The 13,230-nt window shown below is 40.3% G+C and overlaps 2 protein-coding genes across 2 annotated transcripts; one reads left to right on the forward strand and one right to left on the reverse strand.

The window, feature by feature from the left end:
* Nucleotides 1–268: 268 nt before the first annotated feature.
* Nucleotides 269–3,361, forward strand: LOC133747955 (CWF19-like protein 2). The gene is given in 4 exon segments (XM_062176438.1): nucleotides 269–564; nucleotides 567–2,015; nucleotides 2,018–2,792; nucleotides 2,794–3,361. Coding segments are annotated over 4 exon segments (2,625 nt in total). The 5' UTR covers nucleotides 269–296; the 3' UTR covers nucleotides 2,927–3,361.
* A 6,845-nt stretch (nucleotides 3,362–10,206) lies between these two features.
* LOC133748616 (zinc finger and SCAN domain-containing protein 4-like) lies at nucleotides 10,207–13,023 on the reverse strand. Its single transcript, XM_062177551.1, has 3 exons — nucleotides 12,634–13,023; nucleotides 11,039–11,208; nucleotides 10,207–10,972 (listed from the first exon to the last, which is right to left on the reverse strand). Exons 1-3 carry the CDS (start codon nucleotides 13,021–13,023, stop codon nucleotides 10,207–10,209), a joined length of 1,326 nt encoding a protein of 441 aa, XP_062033535.1.
* Nucleotides 13,024–13,230: the final 207 nt, after the last annotated feature.

Consider the following 13,230-nt stretch of genomic DNA (forward strand, 5'->3'; position numbering starts at 1 on the left):
AACAGATTTTTTTTTTTTTGACAGAGTGGATAGTGAGAGAGAGAGACAGAGAGGAAGGTCTTCCTTTTTTCCGTTGGTTCACCCTCCAATGGCCGTTGCAGCCAGTGCACCACACCAATCCGAAGCCAGGAGCCAGGTGCTTCTCCTGGTCTCCCATGCGGGTGCAGGGCCCAAGGACTTGGGCCATCCTCCACTGCCTTCCCGGGCCATAGCAGAGAGCTGGCCTGGAAGAGGGGCAACCGGGATAGAATCTGGCGCCCCAACCGGGACTAGAACCCGGTGTGCCGACAACAATTATGGCGGCTGCCAGTGGCAGATTTGAAAGTGAGAGGAGTATCGAAGAGCGAAAAGAACAGACCTGGGTTGCCAGGGCCGAGGTGTTGTGCCAGGCTAAAGCTAACTTTGAAAAGGAAGAAAGGCGTAAAGAACTTAAACGACTTCGGGGTGAGGATACATGGATGCTACCAGATGTAAATGAGCGAATTGAACAATTCTCACAGGAACACTCTGTGAAGAAAAAGAAAAAAAAAAAAGACAAGCATTCAAAAAAAGTAAAGAAAGAGAAGAAAAAAAGAGCAAGAAAGAGAAATATGAGAAGAACAAGGAGTCATCTGATAGTTCATCTAGCTCTGAAGAGGAGTGGGTTGAAGCTGTTCCATCCCAGACTTCTCACCAGGAAAAGGCCTGGAAAGTGAAAGGTGAAAAGTCAGAAAAAGAAGATGACAGTAAAGTTATTCAGAGGGATGAGTGGATGACTGTTGATTTTATGACTGTCAAAACTGTGTCATCATCATCACTTACAGCTGAAAAGGAAACTCAAAGGAAAATAGAACAGGAGAAAACCCAAGCACTTGAGCATTCCAAACTCCTGGAAAGAGAATTGAATCCATACTGGAAGGATGGTGGAACAGGCCTTCCACCAGAAGACTGTGGTGTGTCATCGGTTACTAAAGTTTCAGGAGTAGAAGATGGTGGATTAAGCTGGCTAAGGAAATCTTACCAGAGAATGAAGGAACAGGCTGAGAAACAAAATAAAAATCTGGAGGACATTGTAGCTGAAAGATATGGGTCTATGGAAATATTTCAGTCGAAATTAGAAGAAGCTGAAAAAATTGCAACCAAAAAAGAAGACTATAGAAGAGAACAGTGGAGGAAACCAGCATATTCAGATATAACACAAAATAGTCAAGAAAGTAGAAAATCAGACTTTGTAAAATACAATAAAAGTTCAAAGGATAGATACAATGCAACAGATATTGTAAATTGTAGCAGTAAAGATAAATTTATTGGGGATGAAAAAGATAAGAGATCTGAATCTTTAGAAACATATAGAAGAGAATCTGTTCCAAGGCAAAATCGAGAGTTTTCTTTTGGGAATTTGAGACCTAAATTCTTAAGACCCTCTGATGATGAAGACTTGTCATTTCACAGCAAGAGCAGAAATTTTGAACCATCTCATTCATCTACATCATGGGCAGCTGAGGGTTCTTTGCATTGTGGTTTTTGAAAACCTATCGAAAACAGTGAGAAAACTTTAACATCATTGAGTGGATTTGATGGAAGTGAAGGAGGCAAGAAACATTCAGATCAAAAGCTTTCTGAAATCAGCAGCATTGACTGTGGACACATTTCAGAAGATGTGAAAGAAAAATCACACCCTGAAAGTTTGCAAGATGACCCTCCGAAAAGAGAATATCTGCAAGACACAAAGTCTACATTTGCTGGCTGTGGTCCAGAGGATGAGTCCATCCACATCCTGAGTGTTGATGAGAAGAACAAGCTGGGAGCAAAGATTATCAAGGCAGAGATGATGGGGAATATGGAATTAGCTGAACAACTTAAAGCCCAACTTGAGAAGGCATATAAATTCAAAGAAACTATAACACAGATATCATCAAAAAAACCTGGGGTAGAGAATGAAGACCAGCAGGAAGTGGTCCTTGTCAGGACAGATCAGTCTGGAAGAGTGTGGCCTGTGAACACACCAGGAAATCCTCTGCAAGTGAAAGGAGGAAGGTTTCAACCCATGAGGAAAAAGAAAGAGTCAGATACTTTCATGATGATGATAATCTAAGCCTAAATGATTTAGTCAAAAATGAAAAGATGGGAACAGCAGAAAACCAGAACAAACTTTTTATGAGAATGGCATCTAAGTTTATGGGAAAAGCAGATGGAGATTATTATGACATGTTTGTCTCCAGAGCAGCTGAGAGAGAACGTCTTGGTGAAGAGGAAGAGAATCAGAGGAAAAGAGCTATTGCTGAGCATCAGAGTCTTGCTGCACAAATGGAAAAATGTCTGTATTGTTTTGACAGCTCTCAGTTTCTCAAGCACCTTATTGTTGCCATAGGTGTTAAGGTTTATTTGTGTTTACCCAACTTCCAGTCTCTTACTGAGGGGCACTGCCTGATAGTCCCTTTGCAGCACCATAGAGCAGCCACATTACTAGATGAGGATATCTGGGAGGAAATTCAGATGTTCAGAAAATCATTGGTTAAGATGTTTGAAGATAAAGGTTTGGACTGCATCTTTTTAGAAACTAACATGAACCTGGAGAAGCAGTATCACATGATTTATGAATGTATTCCTCTCCCAAAGGAAGTGGGTGATATGGCTCCCATCTATTTTAAGAAAGCCATAATGGAATCTGATGAAGAGTGGTCCATGAACAAGAAATTGATTGATCTTTCTTCAAAAGATATCAGAAAGTCTGTACCCAGAGGCTTGCCTTACTTCTCTGTGAACTTTGGTCTTCAAGGAGGGTTTGCCCATGTCATTGAAGATCAACACAAAAGGAATGTTGGATTTAGAACCAAGACTTTGGAGGAAAGGGATTCGAGAAAGCTTTGAAGACCAGAGGAAGAAAGCCCTGCAGTTTGCTCAGTGGTGGAAACTGTATGACTTCACCAAAAGTAAAAAATGTTAGAGTATATCTTTTAGTTTTAATTCTTCAAATCTCATTCAATTGTATTTCTTTGTTATCTAAGTAAACAAGTGATTCTTAGGTCATAAGGAAGAAGCATAATGGCAGCAGACTTCCCTGGCTTTCTGAGAGCCTTGTTTGTTGGATTTTGTTATTTTCTTCCTTACTTGCTCCTGTGAACTTCATATTAGTGACTATGTATGAGTAATAGCAGATATATTGGATAACCTGCTCAAATTCCTGTTTTGTACCTACTTCTTGGTTCTCCAAGCTATTCAGTTCATCTAGAGATAGGGCTTTTCTGAAAGAATATCTAGGAAGTATGGCAAATCTTTGATCTAGAGAAAGTGGGCCTGCTTTAAAATAGTTGTCTATTTCCTGGCTTCTTTTGTACTTTTAACTATAAGACTTGGCATTTTCAATAATAATTAGAATCTCTTTTCATAGAATTTTCCAGGAGAGCTAGTAGCTTAGAGTATTACTACTGTTGTTTTAGTTAAAGGAAAAAGTAATGTCCCACAAGTCTTTTGATTAAATGTTAATGAAAATATATGCATCAGTCAAGTTTGTTTTTGTTTCTGCATTTTTAACTAGTGTCTTTGAATTTTTGTGCTTTTAAAAGTAATTGTTCCTAATAGCACAATTTATAGTCATTTAGAGTTTGTGTGAAATTTATAATTTATAGCCAAATCATTGTTACATTGCTATGAAAATGAGGATACTTTAATGTTAGAAGCATATTCTTTTGTCTTTTACTTGACCTAATACCTTAATTTTTATTTGCTTTCAACATTAAGCATCAAGATAGCATCCCTCTAGTCACAAATGTGGCTGTGGTCTGAGAATGCTCCTGCTTTTTTTTTTATATCAAAGTTACTGTTGTAGTAACCCCTATTCAAATGAATTTTTGGAAGCTGGACCTTGAAATTTTGTCACAAAATGTTGAATATCTGACATTAGTGTGAAACATCTCCTAAGCATAACTCATGTTCCAAACATTTAATTTTAATACCAGTGTCTCATTATTTCCTTGGTAAGTTAAAGAAATGTTTGTGTTCTAGTTAGAATTTTGTTCACAAGTTGAAGTTAAATGGCTTTAGTTTTTTAATACTTAAAATTTGCAGTTGAATAATCTCACTTAGATGCTTGACAGTACTATGTGTGTACTGATGCTTTCAAACCCTTAACTTTGCTTCAAAGTCTGAAAGGAAATTTTAACATTGACTTATTCTGTCAGTGAGTTAAACATTTTATTATAGAAAATCATGTTACCTGCTCATAGTGCAAAGATAAAAAGTCCTTCTACTTTGAATTATTTTATAGTTTAGTAGAGAGACATGTATATAAATAATTATAATATAAAATGTTCTGAGAGGCATATTTGAGTGCAGTGGTAAAGAACTTTTTAAATTTCTTGTTCATTTTCAGTGGATAACCTTGCTTCCTATTTTACTGAAGGAATAAGAAGGAGAAAGAAAGGACTTTTGATCATATCCATGAATATACCTGCATTTGTGTCCATGTATTATAGTTTTATTTTGATAATGGATAAATTATTTTACTGTTTTTATCTAGGACCAATTCACTCACTTTTGTATTGGATTTCATCCCTTCTCACTTATTTAGTTGCCCCTTCTCTCTATATATTTATTAGTTTTTTTCCTCCTCTGTAAAGGGCTATTTCCTTTAGAATACAACAACATTCTGTAGTACATCAATAACAATTTCTGGCATCATATCCTCCTTTAACCATTTCTCTGGTTGACGGCTGAACTCATTTTTAAAAGATCTGTTTCTTCTCTCCTCAGTCTTTTTCTATTCTTTGTACAGTTAGACTTTATCCTCATCTGTGTTACTAAACTGTTCATTGTGGATATCATCAGTGACCTTCCACATAGATAAATCTAGCAAATGATGTTCAGTGTTCATTTCACTCTACCTGTCAGCAGACATATTTGATCACTTCTTTTTACTGGCTTTTCTTCATCTGCTCAGCTTCCTCAATGTTTACGTGACTATATTCAAGCATTACCTTTTGTTTATTTCTCACTATACGGGCTCTCAAAGTAATCTCATGGTTAAAATAGTTTTAAGTACAATTTTTAAGTTGACTCATTTCTTCAGCAAATATTTGTCTACCATGTGCCAGCAATAATTCTGCATGCTGGTGATAGCTCAGTGAATAAAATATCTTACTTTTTGAGAAGTTTAAAAAAGAGATTACGGATAATGAATATTAATATTAATATTAATAAATTACTTAGAAAAAACCATAAATAATAAATACTTTGGAAAAAACTAGCATAGGCTAAAGAGGATATCTTTCAAATTTATATCTTACTATACACATCATCCCTAACTGCAGATTCATGTGTCCAAAACCAGCTTGACATTTCTACAGTATCTGTATCTGTAATAGACAAAACTATGCTGAACTCCTGATTTTTCTCCTGTTCTGATTATTTATTGCTGCATTAAAAATTACTTCAAAACTTAGGGGGGAGCGGCAAGATGGCGGAATAGGAAGGGAGCACATTGATAGTTCGTCAAGACACACGTTAATAAAAGTGGAGATACTGCAGGGTCAAGGAAGAGTAGGGGAAGAAACAGCAGCGGAAACTCTTCTGGAACTAGTGATTCACAGTGGACCTGCGTGGAGAGTGTGGGAGCCCAAGTTCGGGACACCAGCGGCAGACTCAACACACCAGCGCTGGAACGCGAAGTGAGCCGAACCTCAATAGCCCGAGACACCAGCGGGCAAGCGGAAAGAGGAGGCTAGAGGCTTGAAACTCCGTGGGGAAAAGTTCACCAGGCTAACTAGAAGAGAGAGAGGAAAAAAAAAAAAGTGACCGATACGGACATGAGTTTCTCTCTCTCCACTCACCCCTCAAAGGTGAGCAAGACAAAGAGCAGGTGCCATTTTGGACATACGTCATAAGCAGGGCGACCTCAGGTCTGCACCGGCCCTAAGCCTAGCAGAAAAACCTGACTCTGGGGGGAGGGGTGAAATAACAGGAGATTAGGATCTAACTTGGCAATCCAGTGGGACACTGCAGGAGAATTGGAGCCCACACCGAGGGCAGCAGAGATTCCCTGTGTGGTCCTTGGGAAAGAGCTTCCGATCTCTGGCTCCTGTGGGTATATCATTCGCCTGCTAACTACCTCCAATTACGTTCAGCTGTGCGGAATTACTTCCCTTTTGAATCAAAAAAGAAAAAAAAAAGAAAGAGAGATTTACCACGCCTAACCTGGGAGTGTCATCTTTGACACACCCTCAGCCCTGAGGAACCAAACACAGCTCTCAGTCCACACCCATCTCAAGCCTCCAAGACTCCACTGAAAGCAGACAGTCCACTTAATATAGAGCCATAGTGTAACGAGAAAAAACACCACAGTGAAGAAACCAAATATCTCCAACATGCCATACAACAAACGCAAAAACCGAGGTAACAAGAACGAGGAAGACACTATGATGCCCCCAAATGAAAAAGACACCCCAATTCAAGATTATGAAGATGATGAGATAGAAGAAATGCAAGAAGCGGATCTCAAAAAATTGATAAGAACATTAAGAAGTTCTCAAAAACAAATTCTTGAACTACAGAAATCCTTAATGGAGAAGATAGAAAATCTCTCTCGTGAAAATGAAATATTAGGGAGGAATCAAAATGAAATGAAACAACTAGTAGAACATGAAACTGTGATAGTGACGAGAAATCATAATGAAATGAAGAATTCAATAGATCAAATGACAAACACATTAGAGAGCCTTCAAAACAGAATGGGTGAAGCAGAAGAGAGAATATCAGACTTAGAAGACAGAGAACAGGAAAGGAAACAGGCAAACCAAAGAAAAGAAGAAGAAATTAGAAATCTAAAAAATATTGTCGGGAATCTACAGGATACTATTAAAAAAACTAATATTCGGGTTCTAGGAGTTCCTGAAGGCATGGAGAGGAAGAAAGGATTAGAAGGCATTTTCAGTGAGATACCAGCAGAAAATTTCCCAGGTTTGGAGAAGGACAGAGGCATCTTAGTACAGGAAGCTTATAGAACCCCTAATAAACATGACCAAAAGAGATCCTCACCACGACACATTGTAATCAAACTCACCACAGTGAAACATAAAGAAAAGATTCTAAAAGGTGCAAGAGAGAAACGTCAGATTACTCTCAGAGGATCTCCAATTAGACTCACAGCAGACTTCTCAGCAGAAACCCTACAAGCTAGAAGGGAATGGTGAGATATAGCCCAGGTACTAAGAGAGAAAAACTGCCAGCCCAGAATATTATATCCTGCAAAGCTCTCATTTGTGAATGAAGGTGAAATAAAGACTTTTCATAGCAAACAGAAACTGAAAGAATTTGTTGCCACTCATCCTGCCCTGCAAAAGATGCTTAAAGATGTGTTACATACAGAAACACAGAAACACGGTCACCAATATGAAAGAAGGTAAAGGAAGGAAACCTCACAGCAAAAGATCACAGGAAGCTCAATTTCTCTTTGACATAGAATTAAACTCTGATGCTCTGTTAAAGCAATGTGTTAAAGTAATCTAAAAACAAAAAGCAATTCAAATCAATTGGCAATCTACAAAAAGAGTTAAAGATTTTAAAAGCTATTATTAAAATTGCTATATTGGTCTATTATGCTATGTTATATGTGTGTACGTATTGTATGTCCACATAGGAAATTTTATTGAGTTTTATTTTAAATGGCTTATAGATAAGTTTGTCCATAAATTTAAGCTGCTAAAATCAATCAAAGATACATTTTAATTTGTGTGACCTGAATCTGTGTATCACATGTTTTAAACTTGTTGGTAGAAAGAAACTAAAAACATTTTATATGTTTGTGCTTAAGCTTACTGGTTAAACAAACTATACCATGTTAGATATTGAAGAGGTGTTTTCAAATACATGATTCTTAAAATTTATAGAAGGCATTGGACCTTCTGGTAAATGTTTTCTTAAGTTGTTATCTAATGATTGAAAGGGTTTGCTAAATATTCATGTAATATTGCTATTGTCAGCAAGCGATCTAGGACTTGCTCCCTCATTTCTCTATTGTAAGCCCAACTTGTTCTTTCATTTCTCTATTCTCTTCAAGGTAGGAAACTAATTCAATTATGAAGGAATCTGTAGGACGCACAATTTAATCTCTAGACCTTATAAAAGAGATGGCTAACATTTTTCTGTAATAGCATAGCCAAAATAAGAACTTAAATAATAATCTCATAGCTAGATTCACTTCGCCATCAGCGAAGTAAGCAGTAAGTAGAAAAAACCTCCCTTTCAGACCAAAGGGAAAGAAAGTTTTAAAGTGAGAATATAATTTTCCTCATGGGCATTGTCTACCTTAGAAAAACTACTACAGAACATGCCTGTGACTATAGACTTGTAGTTCAGGCCACCGAAGATTAGAGATGGGACTTGGGCACTCCCTTGACTAGCATCCTCTGGTCTGCTTTAACACAAACCAGGAGGAAAAGAAAGCTAGGCATCAGAAGCAATGGGTGGCAGGCCTATTAATGGCTGATCTGTACAGTGATCTGCCCTCAAGGAGACCCAACAGGCCAGTCCACTGCAGTGGCTTTCAATGTGGTAAGCCTGGGCTTCAGCAGAAGTCAGCTTGTGAAGAGCCCTGGCAGCTATGCCAAGAGTTGGATCACTGGAAATGGACCTGCCCTGGAGTTGAAGGATGCCCAGGTCAGAGCCACAGATCTTATTGGCTCTAAGCTGAAAAGCCCTTCACTCAGCCCAACTTCCAAAGTGACCACTGCAGCTGAGGGTATGGTCAAGTAGGGTCAGCAACATTGCAGGCAGAACTGTAAATTTCTTGTTAGAGATGCCACCTGCCTTTACCTGGCCAGCTCTCCTCCTAGGCCAGCCAAGTAATGAAAGTCAACAGAGTGCCTTCCCCTAGGAGGTTCACACCTCCCTTAGGATATACCCCATGTGAAGAGATAGATAGGTCTGGGCCTCTTAACTTACAAGGCCTAAAGCCCAACAGATTATTATCAAGCCCCTTCTATCAGGTTCTACTTGCCTCTCAATCAGAAAACTTAATTGTAGCTTAGACAGCACCTTTCTTAGCTCCTCTAATAATGACTCTGTCCTTTGTTCTAGACCCTGTCTAGCACACTTGGGCCTCATTCCTTTGTAATCATAACCTCTACTCTACCACCAATGGCTCTACTCCCAACCTGTGTGTACTGATGGTCCTCTTCCCCACTTAATGCTGTATAATTGTTCAAACCTGGTTAATGCCACTCTTAGGATCATTGGTTACTATCCTCACTCTGTCTTTTATGACCTTGTCTAAATATGATCAGAGTCGGCAAACTTGGAAGGCTTCCATAGCCTTGGCAACTCATGACGAGAGCCTAGGGTGGTTACTGGCGCCATAAACTAGAGTATCAATCTGTTGGGTCAACAACAGGAGCCACTGTGCACTTGCTCCTCATGTGGGATCTCTGTCCTTAATGTGCTGTACATTTTGATTTAATGCTGTAACTAGTACTCAAATAGTATGTTTCACTTTGTGTTTCTATGTGGGTGCAAACTGTTGAAATCTTTATACTAAATTGATCTTCTGTATATAGAGAGAATTGAAAATGAATCTTGATGTGAATGGAAGGGGAGAGGGAGTGGGAGAGGGGAGGGTTGTGGGTGGGAGGGAAGTCATGGGAGGGGGAAGTCATTGTAATCCATAAGCTGTACACTGGAAATTTATATTCATTAAATAAAAGTTAAAAAAAATTACTTCAAAACTTAAAAAAAAAAAAAGAAAAAAAGAACCCGGTGTGTCGGCGCCGCAAGGTGGAGGATTAGCCTGTTAAGCCACGGAGCCGGCCTCATCTAACAGATCTTTATTAGACATATAAAAGATCAGCCACTTGCAATACATTAATGAGTCCAGAAATCCCAGGTGCCAATGTGGCCATTGTTACAGCCAACTGCGAGCTGTGTGCCCCACTGTTAAAGGTGCACGTCAGGGCCATGCTGATACAATCCAACGTTCCATCAGCTTCCTCTGGATAGTTCTGCCCAAAGGACTCGAGCAACTGGAAGTTCATCCCTGCGGGCTCTGGCCGCCCGGTCTCAGCTCTGGCAACAATGCTCACCTCCCTGACTCACTTCTAACACCTGCGTCTAAGTGCAGACACCGAGAAGAGCCGGAGCAAGCTCCAGAGACTTTCTGAGTTCTCAAAGCATCTTCTATATAGTTTTCCCAGTGTCTTCTAAATAGATTCTAAATAGTATGGAAACACACACATTCCATCAGGGAAGAGCTGAGGAGGCTTCTGGAGTGGAGCGAGCATTTTGGAGGGCAGTCCTTTGGTGCATCCTCAGGTGGCGGTGGTATGTGGATGACTGGCGATAGCTTTGGTGGCACAAGGAACACGTGTAGGGCTTCTCGCCTGTGTGAATTCTTTCATGAGCCTTCAGGTTGGTTCTGTGGCTGAACGGCTTTTCACAAGTGCTGCATACAAAAGGCTTCTCTCTTTGGTGAATCACCTGATGCACACGCAGGTCTGAAGTCTGGAAGAAACCTTTGTGACACTCGGCACAAACGAATGGCCTCTCATTTTTGTGTCTTCTCTGGTGAGCTATCAAGTGGCTGGAATACCTAAAGACCTTGGAGCATTCCTCACATTCATATGATTTTGAGGCGTTGTGGGACCTTTCTTGATGTCCCCCACTTGTGGAGTTTCCCTCACTACTCTGATTGGTAGGGGCAGGCTCAGGTGAGGACGCATCTGGACTGGGTAAGGGCCCTGTCCTCACCTCCATGGGGCCGTGTTGCTCAGAGGGCCCCTCTAGGCATCCTTCCTGGGACCCCGGGATGCCTTGCTCTGCACGTCTAGAACTGTGTGTGTTACTGAGAGAAACACGTCCCTCTTCAGAACTGCTGGGACTGTCCTCATCCTGGATAATGACTAGGGAAACGATTTGATCGCTCTGTTCAGTAAGAGTGTCATTTCCTTGAGTAGTTTTTGAAGAAGCGTTGCAGCCATCTTCTTCATCTGCAAAAACAGAGAAATCACTCAATGAAGCTGCACGCAGGAAAGGGCTCACTGGAACACTTCTCTGGTGTGCAGATTCCCCTCACTCACCTTGTGCTGTTGCCATGGAAGTGCCATGGCCAGTACATAAGGGTGTCCTCATGTTGTCTCCTGTGGGGGTTCCTGCTGACAGCTGTCTCTTCAGGTAAAAGATGACGTCTTTTAGAGGCATATCCTCTGAAAAAAGGGCTTCCTGTCCCTGCATGTAGACATGGACCTGTAAACAAAGTCAGATCACCATTGAGTCTGCAGCTGTTGTAGGACAAGAGGCCTTCTGGGAGTCCAGCCCTCGGCAGGATTTCACAAGACCCTCAACTCGAGCTCATCTCCTTGTCTTGCCAGCGTGTCTGATGGTGTTATTCTTGTTATTGCCAACTTATTGCTATGTTCTACAGTCACTGTGGACACTGAGTTTGCAAGTACTGAATCACTGCTTCTAGGAAAATACAGTGTTAGTATCCTGGGAGCTTGTGGCCTCAGTATTTTCTCCAACGGCTTATCTTTACGTGCGTATATGTCGAAAGTGTTTATGAATATTTAGTATATGTTTTCTCGATTAACTAACACTGTACTAATGGCCAAAAACATTGATAACTCATGCCTAAAGGAAGACTATCTAATCTATGAATTGAGTTCATAAGATATACTATCTTCTTGCTTTTAGGAATAGTAGTAACAGCACTTAAGCACTGCACACACATTATTTTAAATTACCAACAAAAAGCACAAGTGTGAAAATGCATGAAATAATTGAGAGCTGAAACAGAATGTAGACTTGTTCACCACCATCTGGAATGTGCTCAGCAGATGACTCAAAAAAATTTCTTTTTGCCATGCTACACAAGTTTGCAGATGACAACATGCTTTGGGTATTGGCTTGGAAGTTACGAGTGAATTTTAGTGGTTTTCAAATATGAGATACAAGAATGAGTATTCGGGGTTGGCACTGTGGTGTAAATTAAGCCTCCACCTGCAGTGCCAGCATCCCATGTGGGTGCCAGTTTGAGTCCCTGCTAGCGTGCCTGTGAAAACAGCAGAAGATGGCCCAAGTCCTTGGGTCCCTGCACCCATGTGGAAGACAAGGAAGAAGCTCTTGGCTCCTGGCTTCAGCCTGGCCCATCTCTTGCTTTGTGGCCATTTAGGGAGTGAACTAGCAGATAGAAACTCTTTCTTTCTCTCTCTCTCTCTCTCTCTCTCTCTGCCTTTCTAATAAATAAATAAATAAATAAATAAATCTTTTAAAAACAACTTAAAAAAGAATGAGGATTCACTGTGATTTAATATCTTTCCAGATAAAAATCACAATAAGCCTTTTTGAGGAAAATAACCAGTTTTTAAGGCATTTCTTCTTCATCCTTGAGTTCTTAGCTCAAATATTAATTTCTCAGAGTCCCTTGCCACTGTACCAAACAAAATTAGCTCCATGTTTGGCTCCTATATGTCCTACAGAACAAATACAGGCCTTTTTGCTTTTTTTTCTTGCTTCCTTAAACCCGTGGAAATTCTCCTTGGTGAAGAAGAGTGGTGGGAGAGTACTCTGACTAATAAGGGGGTCTACCATAACTGTCTCTACTTCCAGGTGGTTCCACCTGACTCTTGCCTCCCTGTCCCCTCCCCCCAGGGCTCAGAGCCCTTGACTTACTAAGACAGGTGGCTTCGTGCAGTCGTCATTTAGGTCTTCCATTAGTTTCTCCAGGTTTCTGCCTCTTGCTTCCCATTTCTTCTTCAACGTGGGCTTGTCCCTGGGGTGGCCACTCATCATAAATTGCTCAAAAACCAGTTGAGAGATAATTTCTTCCTTGCTGTGCTTTTCGGGCTGCAGCCACGAGCAAAAAGACTCAAAGAGTCTTTGCAGCTCCTGCCTTGAACTTGAGTTACTGTTGTACCGAAATGTGTCGACTATGCTCAAGCCCTCAGAGGTCTCTCCTGTCTGAGGAGCGGATTCTTGGGTTGTTGTCAACTCTGGGTTGTCTGGATTAAGATCATTCCTGGATGGCTTCCTTTTCAAGGAAGTTCTAAGATCTAAAGCCATTTTTAGTTAAGAGTTCTCAGACTCCGACTTAACTATTCAACCCTTCTTGTGTCTCTGAAAATGTTTCAACAGTTGGTGGATGTCTAAACACTGCAATAAATAGAAGAGATATATGTAATTAGTTGCACCACTGATACAGTTAAAGATAAACAAGTCAGTCAAAGTGTCAGACTCAGATGGCTTCATGGATGAATTCTACCAGATACT

Source organism: Lepus europaeus, chromosome 19 (assembly GCF_033115175.1).
Source record: "Lepus europaeus isolate LE1 chromosome 19, mLepTim1.pri, whole genome shotgun sequence".
NCBI lineage: Eukaryota > Metazoa > Chordata > Mammalia > Lagomorpha > Leporidae > Lepus > Lepus europaeus.

Coding starts and splice junctions, on each gene's coding strand:
- LOC133748616 (XM_062177551.1), bottom strand. CDS start 13,023: ATGGCTTTAGATCTTAGAACTTCCTTGAAAAGGAAGCCATCCAGGAAT. Junction 11,209..12,633: donor GCACGAAGCCACCTGTCTTA/GTAAGTCAAGGG, acceptor CTTTGTTTACAG/GTCCATGTCTACATGCAGGG. Junction 10,973..11,038: donor ATGGCAACAGCACAAGGTGA/GTGAGGGGAATC, acceptor AGCTTCATTGAG/TGATTTCTCTGTTTTTGCAG.